Genomic DNA, 26,218 nt, shown 5'->3' on the forward strand with positions numbered 1-26,218 from the left:
TAGTAGTAAGGGATTTTCCTTATACCCCCTCTAATAATTGTTTATTTACTTGTGTACACCAACTGTCTTTTATTAGGACTTAGTTTAATGTAGCAGGTTTTCTTCATATCTGCTTGATATTTGGGCTATACTGCATCTTATCACCTTACCTTGCTTGTCTGCTTTATTCTTGATTGCTTTGATACAAATTTGTTTGTGTTCTTAGCATATCTAGTCGACACTAGGTTATACTGCATGCATCTTTCTCATTTAGCTTGACCACCTTCTCTGATGTGTGATTGTGCTTGATTTTGCATATTCGTGACTAAATGGCTTGTTGTATGTGTTGTTGTTCGACTTGATTTTTCTCTCTTGATTTGAAGCATCACTAGTGTCTCAAGATATATATTCGTGATTGAATATTGTCTTATCAGATCTTATGACTTTTTAAAATTGCTTGATGAAGATTCCAAATTACATATTCTAATTGGGAGGTGTATAAGGTCTGATGCACATGTGATGCATTGGATCAAATTTTTTTTTTAAATAAATTTTAAAATTGCTTGATGAAGATTCCAAATTACATATTCTCATTGGGAGGTGTACAAGGTCTGATGCACATGTGATGCATTGGATAAAAAACCATATAAGAAATAAAAAAAATTAAATAAAAAAAAAAACCAAAATCAGTAAAAATCGTGCCTCTCATTCTCTCAGTCTGCTACTTTACCTCCAAAACGCAAACCCTCAAGGCCCCAACGTCCGACGATCCTTTCTCCGGCGACTTCTCCTCCTCCTCCAACCTTTGGCGACATCCGGCGATCTCTGGCGACTTCTGGCGACCTCTGGCGATCTCTGACGAAGTGCTTTCATCTCTCTCCAGGTATGTTTTAGTTTGTATTTTTAATTTTTGGCGATCTCTGGCGATCTCCGCGGCAACTGTCTCCTTCGATTCTTCTCCGGCGGCTTCTCTTTCTCCTTCGACAGCCTTCGGCAACCTCCGGCTTCTCCTTCTCCTTCGATTCTTCTCCAGGTATGTTTTAGTTTGTATTTTAAATTTCTGATTTGTGCGATTTTTTGTTTCTCTTTTCTTCTTTCTTCTCCCTGTTTCTTCCTTCTTCTTTTCTTCTTTCTTCTCCCTGCTTCTTCCTTCTTCGTATGATTAGTTTTTTTTTTTCCTACGGTGACTGTTGGCTGGTTGATAAGTGCAAGGTTTTTTTTTTTTTTTTAATAACATTAGGGCTTAATGTATTTATTAAAATAATTTTGGAGAAATTAGAAGAAAAAACTTAGTTATGTAAAGAAAATCTCACAGAAAGGCTATCTGAATTTGAGCTTATGAATGAGCAGCACAAGTTTTGACTCCACATTTGACTCCAATTTGTATAGATTGCGTTAATCTAAGCACTACTAATATTTTGCCTGGAGTATTTTTTTATTTTTATTTTTCTTATTTTGATTTTCCCATATCTCTTTAATGGAGGCATTTGCTTCTATTACCTTATTACCTAATAGGCTAATATTCCCTTATAGTAGTAATATTCCCTTTTATTACCTTTTTCTTATTCTGATTACCTTTTCACATTACAGCCTTAGACAAAGAGACAAGTTGAATCCACTCATCTATGGAAACAATTGGTGGTAGCAGTGGGGGTGAAAATACAAGTACTTCACTTAATATGGTTTTATTGAAGATAAGTAGATAACCTCATATTATTAATGTTTTTCAGGTTCACACCAAGAAGAGGAATAGGTTAGAGCATCAGCGGTTAAATGATCTTGTCTACATTCAATATAATCGCCGACTTCAAGCAAGGTTTCAAGAAAGAAAAGAACAATGTAGAAACTACAATCCATTGTTGCTCAATGAGCTTAATTGGAGTAGTGAGTGGATGATTGGTGAATCAGAGGATGAATTAGTTCATCCTGAGAATGATCTCACTTTGAGAGATGTTGATAGAGCACTTGGAGCATCTTCATCATATCAAGGCCACAATAGACCAAGGAGGGCTCCAGCATCTACCAGTGGAACCAATCTTTGCTATACCCGGCGTGGTAGGAGGGTTGAGCTTGAGGATTCGTCAGATGAAGAAGTGGATGAGATGAGTGAAGAGGATATTCGTGATGATGAAAACATTGAGGATGATTATGGCATAGCTCCAAATGATGCAAGCCAGCAACAGAATGCAGATGAAGAAGAAGATTTTAATTTAATTACTGATTTGGATTGAAAGTCTTTGAGTCTTAGAACTTTGACGTATTTTGAGTCTTTAAACTTTAAAGTTTTTTGAGTCCTTGAACTTTTAAGTATTTGACTTTCATTGTTTACTAAATTTTTAGCATTTTAGTTTATTTTATGTTTTTTCTTCATTGAAGTTTAAAGTTTTTTAGAATGATTAAGAATCCCCAGGTTAGTCACTTCTCATCCATTTAATTTGGCATCTCGATTTTTACTTTCGATGTGTTTTAATTCTAAGTTCTTAATTACTTCTTTGACAGGAGTAGAAATATAGTGGATGACCTTAGGGCTTAGGCACTCATTATGGCATCATAGAGGTAAGTATAATAAATACTTGTATATTTTATGTCTTCTTTTCTTTATATTTATAATTTTGTTTCATAATTATGTATTTATATTATATGTTAATATGTTATGATGATTGATGATTGAATATTGATGATTGATGATTAATGATTGAATATTGATGATTGATGATTGATGATTTATGATTGACTATTGATGATTGATGATTGAATATTGATGATTGAATATTAATGATTGATAATTGATGAAGATGAACTTAGTTTATTCACTTTATTGATTTGTTTTCTTGATGAATATCTTACATTGGTATGAATATAAACCTTTAATATTTATTTAGCATATGAGTAATAGGATTCAACTAGGATTTGAGCCAAATAGATTGGTTTTATAAAAAAAATTACACAAGAACGCTTTAGTCAATAAGGCGACGCTTTATGCCCGCCTTATTGCTAAGGCGCTCCGAAAGGCCCTCAAACGCCTCCGTCGCCTTACCGCCTTAAAAAATATGACTTGTATGCCTATGGAATAGCATGGAACCATCAGTGGCTGGCAACATTATGTTCCAAATTACTACTAAAGGAGCTTGGGAAGACTTGAGGAAGAGTTTGTCACAAGATAAGAACCTGTCACATGCTTGGACTTGTATGAAAAAGATTTTTTTCTTTCAAGCAGAGTATTAAATCAGTAGGAGAATATTATAGTGCCCTAAAGGGCATGTGGGAAAAGCTAAATGTCTATTAACTTCACTTTGTTGATCTTGACATGTTAAAATATCAGCATGCAGAGTTTCAAGTTGCCAATTTTCTCTTTGGTTTGGATCTTGAGTTTCAACCAGTGAAAAGTCAGTTGCTTGCAGGAGAAAAGGTGCCTTCAATGAATAAGGCTTTCTTTCACATTCAGCGGATTGTCTCTCCTTCCCTTGCCAGATCTGAATCCTCTTCTTCGACCAAAGAAAACTCTGCATTTGTTACTGGTAGAACTGTAGAAGTAGTCGTGGACGTAGCTCAGGTTTTCTTAGTCGAGGTTTAGGTTGAGGTTGAGGTTGAGGGAGAGGGAAAGGACATGGTACTAGTGGTTGACGGAGACAACAACATAATCAGCCTTTACAACAATGTTCTCATTGTGCTAAGCTCAATCACACAATTGATAAGTGTTGGGCAAAGTAGGGTAAACCGGAGTGGGACAGCAGCTGGCCAATTCACCAGTGGCTGATGGGTGTTCTGACGTGGTGTCGTCTAGTGACACCAACTCTGCCTCTACATCTAGAGCTGGTCCATCAGACTTTGTATCTCGAGATGACTATAGCCAAATACTTAAATGTCTTTAGCATCTTGAGGCTTCCCCTTCTTCATCCATTTGCCACACTAACCCACACAAGTACTACTGCAATTCTTGCCTCCTTTCCTACTAATTGGGTTATTGAATCTGGTGCATCTAATCATATGACCGGTAAGTCTAATGTGTTTTCTTCTTTCCATAAAACTAGTCACCCATCCACTGTTATCTTGCTGATGGATCCTCCCTCTCTGTCAAGGCGTCGTGATGCCTAGGCGTTAAGGCTCTTTCTTGGGTCCAAGGCAATAGCAAGCCTTCTCAACACTTCACGAGTGTAAGTTGATTTATGCTTATTGCTTTACATTGATACGACTGCTATGTTGCATATAAACATAATATAACGGGAAAAGGAAGCACAAGACGCCTGTGCATGCCCTCTCACATCCCAACTATGAACCCCACAATGTCCCTCCTCAACAAATGCACCCCCTATTAGACGATTCGTCATACTCCCCTCCTGTTGGTGCAAAACTGCACTCCAGTGCCGTATGAAACCCTCTACCTTATATAAAATTATTATTGTTGTTGTAATAATGGGTTTTAGGGAAAAACAGACCCTAAGGTGTTAATGGTCTTTTTAATTCCCTAGAATTTTCTCTCCGTTATTATAAATAAAGAAGATTGGTGTCATATTTGACAAAAGTCATTACCCCATCCAACATGGTATCAAAGTCGTAGGATCTGAACCCTAAGAGCTCTCCCTCTTCTCCATCACTTTCTCTCTTCTCTCTCTCCCAGTGCCTCCTTCCATCTCTCTTCTTCTGCCTCTCTCTCTCTCTCTCTCTCTCTCTCTCTCTCTCGTGTTGGAAGCTTCTTAAACCACCAAAAGGGTTTCTAGCCTCCATCCATCCTTCCCCTGGGTTCTCAAACTCTCTTATATAATGATCTGAGAGACCCAGACCCTTTTTTTCATCGTTTTCTCAAGATTTTTCCCCTTGAAATCGTTTTTTCCATTGCCAGGATGCTTTTTCACTGCTCGATGCTCCGACTGTCTTGATGTTTGTTGCGATTTGTGCTCCTTATCCTTGTAGTGGTATTACCAACAACTTTTCCGTTTGAGGTCTTTGTTCTAGAGCTATCCCCAGAATCGATCTCTCAGGGGTTTTTCCCTTTATCGATTTTTGGATTTCTAGCATTTTTCTGGTTTTTTATGTTTTCTCTATCTCCAGTTAGTGCCTCTTCTATTTGCACGGCCCCCTTGAGCAGCAACCATGTCTACCAGCTCCGCTTGTCTGCTTCTACTGGCGGAGACACCACGACTCTTCCCACCCTTCCTCCTTGTGCTATCAAGCTTGATGGCACAAACTACCTTATGTGGTCATGCTAGGTCTACATCTCCATCAAGTCCCATGGTTATAACAAGTACCCCACTGGAACCTCGAAGCATCCGACCACCTGTCCTGAGATTGACAGTGGGAGTGTGCCAACTCTCTGGTTATGGCCTGCCTTGTCAACTCCTTGTTGCCACAGCTTTCACGTGGATATCTCCTCCTTGACTCCGCTGCAATATCTAGAAGTATGTCCAGGATATCTATTCCTAGGCGGGGAATGATGCTCAAGTCTTTGAGCTTAGCCAAAAGGTTCGTGATCTGAGGTAGAAAGGTCCCACTCTATCACAGTACTACGATGAGTCGCGGACACTGTGGACGGAGCTGGACTTCTATGAGGAGTATACTCCTTCCACCCTTGCAGATTTCATTAGTTTTTAGAAGCGAGAGGAAAAAATCCACGTTATGACTTTCTGGCAGGTTTAAATGTGGAGTTTGATCAACTACGGTCCTAGGTTTTGAGTTGTGATCCCTTTCCTACCTTGGATCTAGCCTATGCTGTGATCCAACTTGAGGACAGTCGACGTACCACTACGCTTCCACAGCCTACTACCACTCCTACTAAGGGATCTCCACTTGTCTCTGGAACTCAGTCCCTTAGTGAAACCACATAGTCTGCTGGCTGCTCTACCAAGACTCCAGTGAAGTGTGATTATTGTGGGAAGGAGTGACACACCAAGGAGCATTGCTGGAAACTTCATGGCCGTCCTACTGATACATCTGGCAAAGGGCGAGGAAAGGGTCGTGCCGGTACTCCTGGACAGGGCAACCATACTAAGAGCCCTGAATCTGACTCTGCTCCTAGCACCTCAGCAGCCTCACTATCATCTGATGAGCTTACTGCCCTCCAGCACCTTTTGACATATTTAGAATCCCTTGCACCAGCCACTGCGAGCTCTACTCATTCCACCCCTTCTGGGTCAAGTATCTCCTTTTGTGGCCATATTATTATAGACTCTGGGGCTTTTGATCATATGACAGGTCGCTTGCCTCTTTTCTCACTAAACATACTCATCTTGGTAATGGTAAGGTCAAATTGGCTAATGGGACTTATTCCACTATTCTAGGAAAGGGCTCTTTTAGTTGTACCCCTTCTTTATCCTTTTCTATTGTATTGCATGTTCCTTCTTTTCCTACTAACCTTTTGTCCATTAGTAGTCTTACTTCCAGTCTTAATTGCAAAGTCACATTTTTCTCGTCTCATTGTGTTTTTCAGGATTTGGTGACAGGGGCAGCAATTGGCTCTAGTAGGGTACGTAGTGGTCTGTATCTGCTTGATGATAACTCGGCATTGGTCTCTGGTCAGACATCTTCTACGTCACCTCCCATCTCTGAGTTACTGTAGTGGCATTGTCAGTTGGGATATCCCACTTTGGGAACTTTAGCTAGGGTGTTTCCTTTGTTTAAAAATTATAATTCGTGTCAATTTTTTTGTGAGGTATGTGTTTTGGCTAAACAAACTTGGATCACTTATTCTGTTTCTGGAAATAAAAGTGCGACTCCTGTTTCATTGATACATTCTAATAGTTGGGTCCATCCCGTTATGTGTCAGTCAATGGTTATCGGTGATTTGTCTCTTTTATTGATTGTCATTCTCGAACCACTTGGGTTTATATGATACGAATCAAGGGCAAGACCTATTGCTTTCAACAGTTTCACCGCATGGTTCAGACTCAGTTCGGTGCTACCATTAAGATCCTTCGAAGCAATAATAGCCGTAAATACTTCGAAGGGTCCTTTCAGGCTTACCTTTTCGATCATGGGATGATCCATCAGACTAGTTGTATGGATACTCAGGCTCAGAATGTGGTTGCTGAGTGGAAGAATCACCACCTTTGTGAGGTAGCATGCTCTCTTATGTTTGAGATGTATGTTCCTCCCCAGTACTGGAGTGATGCGATTATCACTGCTGCCTTTCTTATCAACTGAATGCCTTCCTGAGTCCATTCCTTCCACTCCCCTATGGATCTTCCCCAAGGTTTCCTTGCTTTTCCTGTTCCTCCTAAGTTAATTCGTTAGTGTTTACTATGCTCGCGATGATCATCCTCATGGAAAGCTTGGTCCTCGTGGTCCCTGGTACATTTTTCTGAGGTATGCTCCTACTAAAAAAGGCTATCAGTGTTTTCATCCTCCCACTGGGCGTTGGTTTGTGACGATGAATGTTGTCTTTCACGAATCTACGTCATACTACACTGCAACACCTCTTTAGGGGGAGTCTCCTTCCATTATGGAAGATGTGCCGCCTCTTGAACTCCCCTTACAAGGGGAGAGAGACACTCTTACTTCGCCTCGACCAGAGATACGTGTTTATGGTCACAGACAGCAGACCCAGACCACTACACATCTAGCATCAACCCTACCATGGTAGTTGTCTCCTCTCAAGCCTGATCTTTTTCCCCTTGGACCCAAGTAATTCTCCTGCTGTTGTTCCATCCCTTGGGTTTCCTAACGCTGGTCATAAAGGCACTAGGTTTTATACTCTACATCCTATTGCTAAAATTGTTTCTTATGACTAACTCTCTCCTTCCTACTATGGTTTTGTGTCTTATCTTTCCTCTGTGGCCATTCCCTACTATAGTCAAGCAAGTTCAGACTCACAATGGAAGGTAATTATGGTTGAAGAGATTCAGACTATTGAAGAAGAATGACACACGGAATCTAGTGTGTCTTCCCTCACCAAAAGAAGACAGTTTGGTGAAAGTGGTCTTCATAGTAAAATAGAAGGTTGATTGTACAGTGGAGCGGTATAAGGCCAAACTTGTTGCCAAGGGCTTCACTCAGACTATGAGATTGACTACCAGGAGACTTTTGCTCCAGTTGCTAGAACACAATTCGTGTTATCTTAACTTGTGCTGCCAACATAAACTCCAGTAACTAGATGTGAATAATGCCTTCCTCATAGGAAACTTGAGGAGGAAGTGCATATAGACATTCCTCTTGAGTTCACTTGCTCCAAAACCCAAGGAAGGTATGTAAGCTGAAGCTTGCATTGTATAGGGTGAAGCAATCGCCTCATGCTTGGTTCGGGCGTTTCCATAAGGTTATGGTTGCTACAGGCTACTCTTAGAGTAATGCCTACCACACTCTGTTCATTAAGAGATCTGGGGGGGAGATTGCTATCCTAATAGTCTATGTAGATGATATTGTTGTTATTGTTGTTACTAGTGATGATCTGGCAGAAATCTCTCCTTTTTTTTTTATCTTTTGTAAAGACGAAGAAATATATTTTATTGTCTCTCCTATTTAGTACGGCGACAAAGAATCAAACTATCAATATATTTATTCCTTTTTCTACTCTTCTTCCAAGTGTAGGATAACCCCAAGGGGTTGTGGGTTTTTTTCTACCAATTGGGGCCCTCCCTTCACCACCCCCATAGGGATGGTCTACAGGGTTCATAACTACTCCTCAAGAGATACTTGAGTGAGCAATTCAAGATCAAGGATCTAGGACAGCTTCGTTACTTTTTTTGGCATTAAAGTTGCCAGGTCTTCTCGTGGGATCTACTTGTCTCAACTAAAGTATGTGCTTGATATTATTATTTAGACAGGCATGTTGGGGTGTAAGTCGGCAGACACTCCTAGTGAATCTAATGGTCACCTAAGTAGCAAGGAAGGTGATCCTATGGATACAGGGAGATATTAGAGATTAGTGGGGCACTTGATCATTCTCATACACGCCCTGACATAGCATTTGTTGTTTAGCCTGGTTAGTCAATACATGCATGATCCCTGCTGGATTCACATGGAAGTTGTGCTACGTATTCTCCGGTACCTAAAATCTGCCTCAGGATGTGGCATCCTTTTTTCTCCTTATGATCACCTTAGGGTGGAGGCCTTCACAAATGCTGATTGGGCAAGTTCCCCTGATCACCGTAGGTCTACTAGTTATTGCACCTTTGTTAGTGATAACATTGTTACATGGCGAAGCAAGAAGCAAGCGGTGGTTGTCTATTCAAATGGCGAACCAGAGTACCATGCTATGGCACATGACATTTGTGAGCTCCTATGGCTTCATAGTCTTCTCACTGATTTGGCTGTCCCGACCACCCTTCCTATGAAGCTCTCTTATGACAGCAAATCTACCATTAGCATTGCTCACAACCCCGTCCAACATGATCGAACCAAGCATGTGGAGATTGATCGACACTTCAACAAAGAGAAGTTGTATATGGGTCTTATCATTGTGCCTTTTGTTCCTAGTAGTGAACAATTGGTTGATGTATTAACCAATGGTCTTAGTACTAAGATGTTTCATCATATTATCTACAAGTTGGGCATATGTGATATCTATGCACCAACTTAAACGGGAATGTTGTAAAAATGGGTTATAGGGAAAGTGTCAGTTGCCAAACGGACCCTAAGGGGTTTAATGGTATTTGTAATTCTCTAGAACTTTCTCTCTGTTATATCATATATTGCACGCTTAAGGCCCTAGACAATGCCTAGGCCGGTGCTTTGTCACCTAGGTGCACCTCCAACGCTAGGTCGCCTAATCACCTTAACTATGGGATTTTCTACTTAGGTTTCCACTCATTGTGTTGTTTATCCCACTTTCATCATTGTCATTGTATTTTGTTCTTCATGTACCTCAACTACCCTGGAATCTTTTATATGTGAGTCAATTACCAAGTCTCTAAATTGCTCTCTTTTTATTATGTCTTCCAGGATCTTCACACAAGGGAGAAGATTGATGGAGGGCACGAGAAGGATGGCTTATTGGGACCACATAACCAGACAACTTGGAAAACAGCCATTTAATGAGATTTAAATTTACATTCATTTCCTAATTATGAAATATATATATATATATATATTACATAATTGCTTGTCATGTCAAGGCCGAATAACAGGCAGAATGGTGGCTGTCACAGTTTGAAGGGGAAAAATAAAACTCAGAGACATACTGCTGAAAGATCGAGATCACCTTATCCTTGTGGACAATGGTAGCCAGAGGTTCTACGCGGTCACCATTAATCTGAATGTCAAGCTTTATCAATTCATTTTCTCGATACCTGGCTCCAAGCAATGGTATCATGAGATTAATCACAAATTAAGCAAGAATTATTCATTACCAACACAGGTGTCCTCAGTAGAAAATAAAACGGCAACCGTTAATATGCCCACCTCTTACTGAAGGCAAAAAAAATTTCCCGTTTTCCCTTGCTTTTTTGATAACTAAACAGAAATTTTTATTGAGAATAATGATAGATGAATTACAAGAAGAAGAATACAGCAACAACAATAGGCCAACAGCCATACCTATATGAGAGACTACATCAATGGATAAATACCCGTGTACAAAGACTCCCTGCCACCTCAACCCCTAGCTAAATCATCAGCAATGGAGTTGGCTGATCTTATCCTCCAAGGGAATGAAAACAGCCAATGAGCCACAAGAGCGCAAGGTACAAAACTACATATAACAGTGAGGGCCACAAACCTGATCTTGAAGCCACCAAATGATGTAGATAAGTCATGTAATGGGCTTATTTTATTAGAAATAAGCCTTGGGTTGGGTTTGGTTTTTTTATCCCATGGGTTTTCTTTGTAATAGGCCACTTAAATGGGCCTCAAATATGTAGAAAATAGGAAAACGAGATTTAATTCATTAGTTTAGTTTAAGTCCTGTTTTGAGTCTATTTTCTTTGTCATTTCAGTTTCTTAGTCAGTTTGGGTTTCCCAATTAGTTAAGGATTGGGTTAGGCCTTTCCTTTTTAGTGTTTGAGGTTGTTTTAAGTCTTCTATATAAGTTTGTAAGAGGTTACAACATTGTACACGAATTTGATTGAATAAAAATTTATTTTTTTTGTATGCAACTTATTCTCTAAGAAGGATGATCATCAACTGAGATAGCTCAGGATGAGAGACCCAGGCTGAGATATCCATTCCCCTACCCCCATTCTTCCCTTCATTATCTATTTTCTGTATTATTAATCTTATATGTCCTTGAAAAATCTGATTGTTATTGAATGTACTAAAGATCCTACCTCGGATTGGATAACTTGTGATTCGATCTTACATTACCAAAATACCTCGCGATGAATCACCTCCTAGTATCAAAGGAATCCACGCATTCGCTAAAGGTAAATCAAACCCTGAACAATAGCCTATTGCCAATCAGCTTCACCAATAGCAAATGAGAAATCCAATAGCACTAGACTGTCATTTGCAATAGAGTTACCATCTGCATTTAAGTTTGGTGTTAGGAGGTGAAGAGCTCCAAGCGTGTCAAACTTGATCGCTGTATAGTAAAGGAGACAATAAGGACTCAATGCCTCATAAAGGCATCCATAGGGATGCATTAAAATCTCTAATGTAGCATGGCCATAGTTGTCAAGGACTCGCTAGGCATCCATGCTCTTTCTTAGGTCCAAGGCAAAAACGCACCTTGTTGACATCATGAGTGCACATTGACTTATGTTTATATTATATCTAATATCATGTTTATTATGCTGGTTTTCTCATATTAGGTCATTACTAGCATAATTATATCCATGGTTCAAGAACATCACCAATTTCGCATATGTTTCCTTTTAACCGAAACGAACAACAACAACAACACCAAACATAACCTTATCCCAACTAAATAGGGTCGGCTACATGGATCCAATATGAAAACAAGAATAAAAAAGTAATGAAATAAGGGAAAATAAGTGAAAAGGGACTAAGAGAAGCAAATAAGGTAGAAATCCAAGATGCATCACAAGAACATTCCTTACACAGAGTCTGCTACCTGGATCCTAGTCCTCCACAAAACTCTATCCATGGTCATACTAAAATCAAGCCCCACCATATGCATGTCTTTTCTCACCAATTCATTAATAGTCATTTTAGGCCTACCCCTCCCTCTTTTGGCTCCCTCCAAATGAATCTGCTCAATCTTCCTTAGTGGAGCCTCTACAGATCTCCATTGCACATGGCCATACCATCTTAATCGGTTCTCACAAAGCTTGTCCTGGATTGGTGCAACCCCCAACTCATTTCTTAGACATCATTCCTTACTCTATCTCTCCTGGTCTTGCCACACATTCCTCTTAGCATTCTCATCTCCGCTACACTCATTTTGGTCAAATCACTCTTCTTAACTGCCCAACACTCCGCTCCATATGTCATAGCTGGTCGTACCACTATCTTGTAGAACTTTCCCTTAAGTTTAATAGGCATTCTTTTGTCACATAGTACACCTGACGTACCTCTCCATTTCATCCATCCCACTTTTATTCAGTGGGCAACATCATCATCTATATCCCCCTCTTTGTTAAAGATAGACCCCAGATATTTAAAACTCACTCTGAGGTAGCTCTCGTTTCCTAAGTTTCACCACTTCGTCCCCTCCTCTAGTCTGACTGAAGGGGCACATCAGGAGTAGAGTGTTGGGCAATTAAGACGATGAGAGGCAAAACAGAAGACAAGCAATATTTCGGCATTTTCAATGCTACTTGTGTCATTTCAGCAAAATGATACATTCCAAGTACTACTAAATTACCTATCTCGCAAGATGGGGATGAAATTTCAATCTCATTTCACAGGGTTTCGCCTCCTTTCAACCACCTTCTCCCAAGATTATTATTATTATTATTATTATTTTGAAAAAAGTATAAATATTCTTATCTCATATTAGTAACACAATGTGTAGAATAGGCAATACTACATAATGTATACAGAACAATTTGGCAGTCACTACCAAATAAGGGTGCAACTCTATAACAACATTGTGTCATTTTTTTGCAAAGGTTTTAAATATGTTATTTACCTTAAGACAAGGTTCCCACCTAGTTTCAGACCATAATATGGCTGTTTGACCACTGAAACAGCCATTTGAAACCCAAAAAAAAACCAACTTGGTGAAATTTCGGTATTTCACCACTGAAACGAAACGAGATCTTGAACCTTGATTATATCATGTTGCATTGACATAGCTTCTATGTTGCAAATAAGCACATAATTATGCAAAAATAATCATTGCTATATTACATATGACCATAGTTGCCACAAAATCTAGGCAACCCAAGGCGTTGAAGGGGGTCCAAATGCAAGGCGACCAAGGGGCGATGCCTTGACAACTATGCATATAATCATATATTGCACGCCTAAGTGTGCGCCGAGGAACCCCTCCAACGCCTTGGGTCACCTACACGCCTTGACAACTATAAGCACGGTCCATCTAGCCATCCTCAATACGACCTCTTAAAGAGACCTCAATCTCCTAGCCCCTAAACACCCTGTTGTTCCTCTCCTCCCAAATGATCTAAATGGCGACCAGGAAGTTCTCAGTCACCCAGCATAGTCCACGTAGGATTTACCCTGTTAATGAGTGTAAGCAATTGCCAAAACTCCATGAGGACTCGGATACCTTGGGGAGAATTCTCATTCATGTTAAATAATGACATCAGGTGGGCCGAAATGACCTGCAAGGAGTTATAAAGAATGGATAATGAGGTGGTGAATATTGATGAGAGGAAGATTCCGCAAAGTGCTTATTTTAGGCATTTAGGTTCAATCTTAAATAAAAAAGGTGATATAGAGGATGATGTTTCACATAAAATTAAATTAAGATGGATGATGTGGAGAGGTGCATCCAAAGTGTTGTGTGATTGACATTATTTTAAAACTTAAAAGAAAATTATATAGGACCAATCATATGACCAGCTATGATGTATGGTGCAGAATGTTGGTCAATTAAGAACATGGTACAAGGTTTCAGTGAAATTTTGCATAATCTTCCAATATATTTCGTTTTTGAAAGGGTCGAAACAAAACCCAATGCGATACTGAGAAATGATTAAGTTTCAACCGAAATTTCGAGGTTTCAACAAAATTTCGATCATAGTTTTATGTCTTTGAAATTTTGACTGAAACGTTACTTTGGCTTAAGTTTAGTCGAAATTTCATTCATTTCTCTTAGTTTTGGTGCTTTATTGGCCAAATCAGTATTGTACTAAGTATGATTGGTTTGGGCAATTTAGCTCATCATCGTCATTACCCTCCGAGTATGATGGTCATCACACACTAGGTCAAATTTTTGGACAACATCTTCTAGTTCCTGGTCCCCCAGCCATACATGCCATTGATGGTTCCAACCAAGGTTCGAAATCTCGTCTCGTTTTGGTGAAATCTCGGCAAGTTGGTGGATTTTTTTTTTTACTAGGTTGATTTTTTCGACAGTCAAACGGCCATATTGTGACTTGAAACTTGGTAGGTAACTTGTTTTAAGGTTAATAAACATGCTTAGAACTTAAATTTGCAAAAATATTAGAACATGGCAGTGTTTTAGAGTTGCAACCTTATTTGGCAGCAACCATTGAACTGTTCTGGAGATTTTACCTGCTACATTGCTAGAACAAGATACAATATGATAGTAAAACAATTAAATAATGCATCTAAGCCATGATCAAAACATACCTCAACATTAATTAACTAATATTTAGAGTACTACAGTAATATACTATGCAACTCCCTAACTCCCAGCCGATGGTGAGTACCATATATATCATTGAGTTCATCAAAGTTATATTAACCATAAAAAGACACAATTTATGTTGATGGAAAATGCATTTTTAAACCAGAAAATAAAAAAATATATAAATTTATGAACCAAAAAAAAATTCAACTTTGTGAGGTCATAGATCGACCTCTAACGTCTAACATATAAAAAATCAAGTCCTATCCAACATGTAAAATATGTTATTATTTAAAAAAAATGGTTTTGGGGAAAGTGGTTACCTTTCCAAAGCTTGAAATGTGTAGATCTTCAACTTGGAGTGATCTTTAAGGCAATAGATGTGATAATGTGGCTAATTAGTGGGCAATAAACTGATTTTGTGTTCAAATGCGAGGAACCGAAATCACTGAGACAGACGAGTTGGAGTCGAGATTTCAACTCCCCAAACGAGATGTTGTATTTATAGGCCCTAGTTGGTGTCAATTTTCGGTATCTCGCCGAAACGATACCGAAATTTTGGCCGAGATACCGAATATCGATCGAGATGATGTCCTTTTTGTATTTCATAGGACATCTCGTCTCAACCAAAAAAAAAAAACCCTGAGATTATCAAGATCTCGACGAGATTTTGAACCATGGTTCCAACTATTGGGCTAGTATGGAGGAATTACAGTGTTTCTTCCGCCAAACTATGACATGGCCAGCTTTTGTGATACAACCGGAGGATAACTTTGTTCGGCAGCAACAATATTCTAGTGGTTTTGATTTGAACCGGAACTTGTTTTGGTCATGGTTTAAGAACTCGGCGAGATCTCGCTGAGATCTCGTTATTTCGAAAAGGCAAGTTGGTGTAACAAGCAAAGTCAAAAAATGACCAAATCTCGAGTGAGATTTCGAGATCTTGCGCCAAGGATTAAAGTATCGGTATTGGTTGCTGTATCGGTCAGCTAAATTAAGATACATATCAGAGGATATCGTCTCGTATCGGAGATACGCTAAGATATGTTGAAGATCAAGGATTAAAGTATCGATATGGGTCACCGTATCGGTCGGCTAAAGTTAAGATACGTATCGGTGGGGTATTGTATCGCATCGAAGATACTTTAAACCATGAATTCTCGCAAAGATCTCGGTCAAAATTTCGACTCGACCAGTTTTGGTCCATTTCGGTCCAAATTCTGGTTTGGGCCAGACTATATAAACATGGTTTTGACCCCAAGGGGCAAGATATCTCGCTGGTTTCGCCTGGTTTTGGCTCTGTGACCTATTTTTTAGAGAAAAGACAAAATCTTTGGAACATTTGTTCCTTCTTGGAAATCTTCATTCTTAGTTGCATTGAAGCAAAAATATTTAAGATTGGGTACCTCCAATTTGTTGGTGATGATATTTATAGGGTTGTTGTGGCTGAATTTGAGTATTACTTCCGTCAAACTATGACATGGCCAGCCTTTGTGATTCAATCAGAGCAAAACATAATTCGACATCAGCAGCAACAACATGGAGGCTATGATGATATGGCCCGTCACTCATTTCAGTCCTAGGAGTCTTGGTTTTAGGATGGAGATGTTATGTACTTTATGGCTTTATGTTTACTTCCTATGTTATTAGTTGTTAGTTGGTATTTGTTATGTTACATTGTTACTTGTTAGTTACTTGAATGTATATGATTCATCAATCAGCAATAGGAATTAGAAATTATGGCTTTTATATATGCTAATGATTAAGTAATGGTGATTGTGGAAGGTGGATTGATGAATATATCATACTAGATGAAGTGTTCAAAGACTCACCGCATACTTACATAGGGTACATTGTCAAAGTACCATTTTGAGTTTGTTTTTTGCAAATCTGATATTTCCATTGTGTTTAGAATGGCTAAAATAGGGTAAATACATAGTTTCAGGGCCTACAAAGGCCATATGCCCACCGAGATCTACCAGCGAGTTGACCGCCCGAAAAATACAAGGTTTCGGCGAGATCTCGCCATATCTCCTTTTTTTGGGATAGCGAGATGGCTGGCGAGATCGAGTTTTAAAACCTTGGTTTTGGTACAAGGAGTCTAGGACTCTAGGGTGGGCATGGAGTGACTTTTTTCTTGTATTGTTGACTCAGCTATATTTGACTCTTTGTAACAAACTATTCATAATCTATTATTTTATGATATGGTTTATAATTTGGCGTCTATTCATTCATAATGCATATTTAAGTTGTTTTACATGAATTATGTGTTATGGTACTAAACATTGTGTGGAATAGGCCATATTAAAGAATGTATACAGCGTAAACTACCAACCTACAATCCAAAGAAAAACGACCAAAATATTTTTTCAAATTTAAGGGTTCCACTATGTTTGGCCATTTAGCCCTCGAAACCAACCATCGAAACTTGCAGAAAATGTACAGATTCTGAATGAAATTTTGTTTTCGGCCAAAACATTTCGGTTTCGAGCCTAGTCGAAACCAGGCTCCAAACCGAAACATGGAATCTTGGTTAAGAAAAATTATCTAAATAAACTAAGTGTAGTTGAGATGAGGATTTTGAGATGGATTTGTGGCAAAACTAGTAAGGAATGATCAATTTAGAGCTGATTTGGGAGTATCTCCGATACATGATAAGTTATGAGAAAGTCATTTGAGGTGGCATGGCCATGTTCAACGGAGGCCTTTAGATGCTCCAATACGTGATTTGATTCCAATTGAATGAGCTAAAAGAGTCCTCGTAAAATGACTCTAGGAGATGTGGTGAGGAAAGACATGCATAGCTTAGGCCTTGTATCAAGTATTTCCTCGAATAAAGCTGATTGGAGGGTAAGGGTCCATGTAGCCGACCTCATGTAGTTGGGACAAGGCTGAGTTGTTGTTCTTCTTCTCCATCAGACCTTCATTCAACCAGGATTTGAAAGTAATCTGATATTTTGATCTTGAGTGATTAATTTTCTCTCATTCTGGTTATAAGTTGTAGTTTGCAATCCTGTCTATTGAGTTGCAACCTAATACTGTAGTTTTCTGGATAGTTGTCTCCAGTAGAGGTGAATAAGAATCATGAAAGACTCCAAATCTAGAAAGGCAACCTCCTCTCCTATGCGGGACGTCTTGAGCTTTTCAGATCTGTCCTCCAATCATGCTAATCTTCTGGTCTGGTGTTTCCAAGCTCCCTCATTCCACCATCAAGAAGGCGGAATATCTTATGTGTTCCTTTCTCTGGAAAGGGACTGACTCGACTCGATTCCTCCACCCCATTAGTTGGTCTTCCATTTGCTGTCCAAAGAAGGAAGGAGGTCTCGAATTGAGAAGATTTCTTGATGTCAACTCAGCTGGCACACTAAAGTTCATTTGGAAAATTGTCTCCAAAAGCAAAAGCATTTGGGTCTCTAGGGTTTACTCTCCTCTCCTTCGTAATGAGTCTCTCTGGACTGCTCCTATGCGTGCTGACTCTTCCTGGGTTTGGCGTCAAATACTTATCCTTAGGCCTACTGCCCTTAGAGCCATTCAGTCCTCCATCTCTGATGAGCTCTCCACCTCCCTTTGGCTTGACAATTGGCACCCTTCAGGAGTCCTCATTGTCAATGCTAGAATTGTCTATTCTTCTGGGCTGCCTAGATCCTCATTAGTTGCTTCCATCATTTCCAATGGTTCTTGGTCCCCTCCTTCTCCTCCTCTATCTACCTTTTGGAGCTCTTTCCCCCTACCTTTCCCCTCTCCTAGCAGAAGTGATAAAATCCTCTAGTCACCCTCTCAATCAAGCTCCTTCACCTCTTCCTTGCCATGGAACTTTATCCGCTCTCACAGCCCCCCTGTCCTCTGACACAAATTGTTTGGTTTAAATGTTACATTCTATGCCACAGCTTCACCACCTAGAGAGCTCTCTCCAATTTCCTATCGACTCTCTCCTTCCTCCGCTATCATCACATCTTCGTGCCTTCTTGTTGTCTTTGTTGGAATGGTTATAAGGACTCTAATCACTTCTTCTCTTGCCCTTTGTCTTCCTCGGTCTGGAGAAAAGTCCGTTCTTGTTGTTGGCCTGGCAGGAGAAGCCCTCTGCCCCTCTCTACGGAATGGATCTGGATGGATATGACATTTGATGGGTCCACTTTTTGTGATACTACTGGGAAGCTTGGCTTTTGTGCAACAATCAACCACATTTGGATGCAGAGCAATCTCCGTAGATGGAGCTACAAGTCTCGTTCTTTGACAAGATTCGGAATGCCATCTACTTTGATGTTGCACCCAACTGCATTTGCACCACCTTAAGCCAATTAGAGATACCCCAAGGAATAGGCTCATTATCGTGTCCTGGGGCCTTCCTCCGTCTTCTCTCCCGCCCGCCCCCTTAGGGGGATGTTGCCTCTCTAGTCTTTAGTGTATTTTCTTTTTTGCCCTTGGGCATGTATATTCCGTTTTGTTTCTTTCTTTTTGGTAATGAATTTATTATTCACCCAAAAAAAAAAAAAAAAAACATGACAGATCCCAGCTTTCCACTCCTCCCAAAAGCACCACAACAGAACAAGTAAAGCAGCTAACTACAAGAACTTTCCTCGTTTCTCAACTATTGAAGGCAAAAGTAATATGCTATTTTCCAGTAAAATATTGGTTTAATCACAGCAAGCCATCTCTTAAACATAGAAAGTCATGACAATCCACAGAAAATATTTGATAGTTTTCACTTGTTTAACTATACTGTAGGGATTGGATAGCTATAAATAAGTATACCCTAAAATGTAAAAGTAAGTTCCTTAAATTCCTACAATCTTTGTACTTGTTGGAAACCAGAACATATATCAAAGATCACAGATGGGATGCATTCCTAAGGTTAAAAAGCAGACACATATAAATACTTAAAAGCTCCACTTGCTTCACCTCTCACCATTCCAACAAACATTTATAGCAACTTCATGTGATCGTGAAAGAAAAAGAAAAAATTATGGTGATTAAAACACCATTCATCGGATAAGGAGCAACAAGGTTAAACAAATTTTTTGTATGCAATTCTTCAGAAAAAAAAACCAAAGGAGTGCCTTAGAACCCATTTGTATCTCTTAAATGGATGAATGTCAAATCTCTCAACATCACAGATGTAGTATTCCATGAAAAAGCAAATGAATAGACCCATCCAATGACAATCCACTTTCCTTCATTTGCATCAGGAGATCAGTTCCTTTATTTTCAAAACTTACTGCACCTACCCAATGAAAGAGTACTCCATGCTTGCATAACCCTTGCTTCTGGACTTCAGTTGATCAAAAAAATCCCCAACCATCTGTAATATGAATTAAGATGTATAGTGAGTGTTGAACGATGATGCAATAATAGGAGAAAACCAACAATGTAGAATGGAATATAGGAATGTAATTAGTAACAAAACCGTACCTCTGCCAGCGGTAATTCATAGGTGATTGATGCTCTATTCTCAGTGATATATTTCATTTCTTTGAACTCACCTCTTCGGTCTTGGGCCAGCTCCATAAGGGGACCAATATAATCTTTCGGTGTGAGCATTTCAATCTACAAAAGTCAACCCAGAGCCATTAAACATTTTTGGACAGCCAAGTTTCAGGATAAAAATTTTAATATAGTACACAGAAAATTCCATAAAAAAAGAGGAAGAAATATAGTTCAAATACAAGAAATACCTTAACAAATGGCTCCTCAATTGACTTCTTGTTTTCAGGAAGTAAAGACGGATTTGAGCACTCAATCTGAACCATGCGATACAATCATTGATAAGATTGGCATATTTATTGGCCCATGGTATATCCAACTATTGGAGTAAAATAACAACTCTCATGGTGGGTCATGAGCTCATGGTATGCATAACTGCAGTGTATGTAACTAGAGAACTCAAAAGAAACACTGATAAGATATGAAATTCAATCTTCAAAAGCAACCATATATTGTTTTGGGTGAATAAATAATTCAATACCAAAGAAGAAGAAGAAAATACATGCAAAAGCCCATAAAAGAGAGGGGGGAAGAGGAAAAGACCAGGGTTCAACCCTCATGGAAAGGTAGGACCGAAGCATAGAGGGGGGGGGGGGGGGGGGGGGGAGGCCCTAGGACACGACAAATTGATTGTTCCTTGGGGAGACAATCAATGTAGAAGCGACACTAGAAATCTTGGCTTTGACATCAAAGGAAATGGAATCCCAAATCTGGTGAATAGAGCAAGAGTTGGAGGTCCATTTCCTGTGGTCACGCTCCATCCAAATCTTGTTGACAATGGCACAGAAAGCGAGCTTGCCCATAGTGTCACAAATAGAAGGCCCAACAAATGACATATCCATTCAGACCATTCCCTCTAGAAAGGGAGGATCCTCTTGCTTTTGGGCCAACATTTTGCAAGCACCCCTTTCCAAATAGAGGAGGATACAGGGCACACAAAAAAAAAGATTACCAATGTCTTCCGGCTTGTTCCCACAATGGCAGCACAAGGGGGAGACAAGAATCCGACGATGGACAAGGACTACATAGGGAGGTAATTAGAGAGTGTGCGCTAGGTAGTGAAACTTTGACAGGGGATATGATGGGTGAACCAAACAAGCTTGTGCAAAGGAGAAGAAGAACCCCAAGTCCTAAAGAAATCCCAAGCCACTTTGGACCTGAAGAGACCGAAAGAGGCGGGGGTCCAGAGGATGGAGCACCTCTTCTCTACTGAGAACCGGAGAGGGCAAAGAATTCCACAAATCAGAGAGCTGAGGGGAATAAGGAACCGGAGGGGTCCAAGTACCATAAGCCATGATGTCTGCAACCAACGAATGCGTGGAGAGCCCAGAACTATAAATGGATTTGGCACTAACTGAATAAATAAGAACACACATAAGATGAGATGCCAACGATCAAGCCAAGGAGAGCTTGAAGAACCATCAACAATATGAGAATATTTCATTCTCATGAAGTGACCATCAACAATCTGGAACCCCTCCCCCTTGGGACTGTTCTCTTCTGCCTCTACTTGAGATTTCATTCGTATAAAGGATCCTCTTATCCCTTACTGCAGCATCATTTGGTTTAAAGACCACATCCCTCGCCATAGCTTGACTGCTGGCGAGCTCTCTCTAACTACCGCCCTACGCAGTGCTTCCTCATCCATCGCCACATTTGGGTCCCCCATTCTTGCTATCTTTGTTGGAATGCCACTAAAGGTGTTGATCATCTCTTTTTCTCCTATCCCTTCCCCTCTACTGTCTAGAAAAGAGTCCTTAGTTCCTGCTGGCCTTCTCGTAGAAGAATCCTCCCTTTAAGCAGAGAATGGATCAGGGCTTACATGACATTTGGTGGTCCCACCATTTGTGATATCGTTAGAAAGCTCGTCTTTTGTGCTACTACCAACCATATTTGGAAAGAGCGCAATCTCTGTAGATGGACTTCCAATTCTAGATCCTTTGACAAGATTTGAAAAGCCATCTACTTTGATATTACATCCAAACTTTGCTGCCTTCGCCACTGTATGGTCCATGACACCCTAAGGAACAGGCGCACTGTTGTGTCCACAGTCTCCCTACCTTTGTTATCTCCCCCCTCCTTTGATGTATCATTTCACTGTTGATGGGCTTGTCATTTGCCCTTAGTTGTCGAGTTTGTTCTTGTGGGCTCTTTCCTTTGTGTTTTCCTTCTCCCCCCCCCCTCCCTTATATATTCTTCTACTGCTTGGTAATGAATTTAATTTATTCATCCAAAAAAAAAAATCTGAGAAGAGATAGCCCCAATAACAGTTGGCCTAAGAGACAAGATCTTACCCCAAACACAAGAAGCATCAGATGAGGTGGATATAGTCCAAATGGAATCTAAATGGAGGAGGCCCAAGTACACCCAATAGACCCAGATATTCTTCCTTTTATAAACCAACATCCAAATCAGCTTGATAATACCAGCGGAGTTGACTTCTTTGATACGCTCACACCAAGCCCACCCTCGCTTTTTGAGAGACAAACGGTAGCCCAACTTAAGGGCTGGAGAAATCTGAAGCATTCAAAATATTTCTATAGGAATGCAATGAAAAGAGATTCTAAGCTTGTGATAGTGGAAATAAGTAACCCATAAATGCCTGACCAATAAATGTAAGAAGATCCAATCGGCTCGCATAAGAAAGGAGCTCGCCTTTCCATAACTAGATCCGTTTCTTGATGAGTCAAGCATGGGAATGCAATGATGAGTAGACAGCCTAGCTAGAATCAATGGCAACACCAAATAATTGACAGGGAGATGGCCAAGAGAGAACCCGGTCTTCTCAAGTAAAGAAGCCTTAACTGACTTAGAAACCCCAGACAAAAAGATAAGGGATTTACTCGGGTTGATATAAGGATATAGTAGTGCAGATTTAACAAATCCCCACTAAGAAAAAGAAATACTCTGCGGGACTATCATTAACCAAAATAGAGAAGCCAGGGGACGGAGATACAGTGGCAGATCCAGTTGACAAACACAGGAGGGAAGCCCACATTGCACATAACCGAAGCAATGAAGTCCCACCTCAAAGAATCAAAAGCCGTGTAGATATCTATCTTCATGAGGGCAGAAGGGGAGTGAGATTTCTAGTTGGCAAGAAGCTTGGCAATGAACTTGTACATATTGCATAAGGAGATCGGTCTGAAGTCTTTCATAGCAACAACACCCTCTTAGGGATGAGATAGAGGAAGTTATAACTAATCCCTTTGATCTGACTTGGGTTGAAGGAAATCTTGACAACTTTAATTAAATCGTCTTTGATGATATCCCTGTTGAGGAGACGAATCACATACTAAAATCATTCGGGCTATGAGCTTTATTAGATCTAAGGGCAACCATATATTATTTCCCTTTTCTTTGATAATACTGATATACCTCCAAAAACCAATAGACTTGTCAGTGTCACAAGTCACAACTTGGTTTGAAATGTTTCACTTGTTCCTTAGCTTCTTTTTAACTTCTTTTGGTGAAAATAATCAAGAATTATCCTAATGAAGCCACGCATTGGCTACATGGGTTCAATATAAGTTATGCACAAAGAAGATGCCAGATCAGGATGTCAAAAGCATGTCTAAGCTTCTAGTACAATAGAGAAGAGATACCCACTTAGGAACAGTCAGACATGAGGAAGGCAAAACAAGGAGCAATTTTACATGCTACCATTGCAATAACTAATAGAAGGAATTTACCAAGATAGAAAAGAGGAAGGGACCATCAGGATAATTATTCTTGTGCGTTTGTGTCGATGCATTAAACCCAAGGATTTTAGAATTTTCTATTCATTCATAAGAATAAAAGGGTAAGGAAAAAAATATATGGGAAGTAGATGTTTGCTAATCTGTCTTCAATTATGTGCTCTGCTGGATTCTTTTGGAACCTTTTAGAAGCAGGGATTTTTTCTTTTTTGGTGAATAATAAAGTCATTCCCAAGAGAAAGAAATAAAGGAGCATACATGCCCAAGGGCAAAAAAAAAAAAAAAAATTGTAAGGGGAAACATGCCCCTAAGGGGGGGGAGGAATGAGGAGGGGGAAAACCGCAGGAAACAACAATGAGCTTGCTGCTTAGGGTACCTCTAACAAGGTGGAGGGGAAGCATATGGAGTTTAGAGCTGACATCAAAGTAGATGGCATTCCAAATCTTATCAAAAGAGCGGGAGGTGGAAGTCCATCTACGAAAATTATGCTCCATCTAAATATGGTTGATTGTTGCCCAAACAGCAAGCTTCCCAGTAATGTCACAAATAGGAGGACTAGAAAAACTCATATCCATCCAAATTCATTCCCTTAAGAGGGGCAGAGGGCTTCTCCTACAAGGTTGGCAGCAAAAAAGGACTCTTTTCCAAACAGAGGAGGAGAAAGGGCAGCTGAAGAAAAGGTTTGAGTCTTCAATACCATTCCAACAAAGACAGCAAGAAAAAGGCACTATAATGTGGCGGTAGTGAAGGAAGAAGGATTGGGTTGGGAGGGAATTTGAAAGGGCCCTAAGGCAGTGAAGTTGTGATGGGGGATGTGAACATTGAACCAGACGATTTCCTGCCAAAGAACAGGGGGAATGGGAGCGAATGAAATTCCAAGCAGAGAAGGGGCTGAAAATGCCCGAAGACGAGGGGGACCATATGACTCTGTCCCCAAAATCTCTGTGAGTAGACGATTGGGGGGGGGAGAGGATTATAAATCGAAGAGAGGGAGAGTGGATAAGGGAGGAGACCAAGTCTCGTCCAATCCTAAGGAGACAAAGCAGGATGTTATTACACTGTTTTTAAATTTCTCCAAATCTGGTTTGTCATTTTCCTTGCGACCCTGTCGCAAGCTGATCTCCCACTGAATCTCACTGATTCATGATTAGCACTGCATTAGTCCCATCCCTGTCAGAATTGATGGATGTAAGTCAGTTTAGATAGAAGTCTGCAGGTTATGTACTTATTTATATCCAATACGCAGGTTATGACAGTTCCTCGACACAACTTCACTGCTTGGAAGACCCTATCAGATTGCCTTCCAACTCAGTCTTCCCTTATCCACAGCCAGATTCCTATCTCCCATACTTGTACCTTATGTTGGAACGGAGTGGAGGACACTGACCATCTCTTCTTTGCTTTCCCCTTCTCCTCTTCTATCTAGATAGGGTCCTGGATAAATGCTGGCCAAGGCGCCATCGATTCTCCCCTTTCAATGAGAGTGGATTTGGATTGATATGACCTTTGGAGGCTCCTCTAGTTGCGATGTGGTGGGAAAACTTGCCTTCAATGCCTCCATCCACCAGATTTGGATGGAGCAAAACCTTTAGGAAATGGACGTCCAACTCTCGTCCGCTTCAAAATATTTGGGATTCCATTTCCTTTGACATCAAAGGAAAGCTTTCTACTATTTCTATCGTCTCCTGCGGTCTCTATCACTACAACAACAAACTCAGCCTTATCCTAACTTAATCGGTCTCCCTCTCTCTTGTCTCCAAACCATTATCCCTTAAGGGTTTGCCTTTTGTGTATTTTTTCTTTTTTCTCTTTCTTCCCCTCGGGGATCTTGTATTTGTATTTTTCCTTCTTCCTCTGGTAATGATTATATTATTCACCAAAGTCATTTTTTTTCCTTTATTTAAAATGGCATGCCCTGATTAGTAAGTGTTTGGAGGGGTAGTAAATCTGGCTCAGAATTTTTTTTTTTAAAGCATTTTACAAACAGAATAGTTCCTGGTTTTTGTATTTGTTTCTTCTCAGTATGAAATACACTAATACAGCAGCCTACAGCCTGTGTTTCTCTCCAGTTTTCTAGTCTGATATTCTGGTATTCTACACATTTGGAATCCCAAAAGTTCTATCATATGTTATCCACCCTCCCCGGCCCCTGGCAGTTATGAGTTCCCATTCGCTTTTTTGTGCTTAGTTGCAGGCCTTCCTTCTCATTCTATTTCCGTTCCTTGTGCAACCCAGATTCTATCACAAAGTCAGAGTGAAAAAAAAAAAAGAAGATAACAAGTTATCACTGTAACAGAATTAAAGAATGAATTTAAAGCAATATGTGATATCCATCTCTATTAGGAAACAAGAACGTATCTAATCAAGTAAACGAATGAAGCAAGGCAAAAGAAATAAAATTAATCACAATAGTATCACCAAATGCAGTTAATATTTCAAGATCCCATAGAAA

General features: G+C 39.9%; 1 protein-coding gene across 1 annotated transcript in view; it reads right to left on the bottom strand.

Annotated features, from left to right (window-relative positions):
* The window catches only part of LOC122084048 (translation factor GUF1 homolog, chloroplastic), a 77,570-nt gene that overhangs the window by 11,715 nt on the left and 39,637 nt on the right, over positions 1-26,218 (bottom strand). Inside the window, exons 15-18 of the mRNA XM_042652051.1 lie at positions 20,260-20,325; positions 19,997-20,131; positions 19,813-19,886; positions 10,112-10,199 (exon numbers count right to left, since the gene is read on the bottom strand). Of these exons, the coding sequence (XP_042507985.1) occupies positions 10,112-10,199; positions 19,813-19,886; positions 19,997-20,131; positions 20,260-20,325 (363 nt within the window). The remainder of the gene's footprint in view (positions 1-10,111; positions 10,200-19,812; positions 19,887-19,996; positions 20,132-20,259; positions 20,326-26,218) is intronic.

Source organism: Macadamia integrifolia, chromosome 7 (genome assembly GCF_013358625.1).
Source record: "Macadamia integrifolia cultivar HAES 741 chromosome 7, SCU_Mint_v3, whole genome shotgun sequence".
Classification (NCBI taxonomy): Eukaryota; Viridiplantae; Streptophyta; class Magnoliopsida; order Proteales; family Proteaceae; genus Macadamia; species Macadamia integrifolia.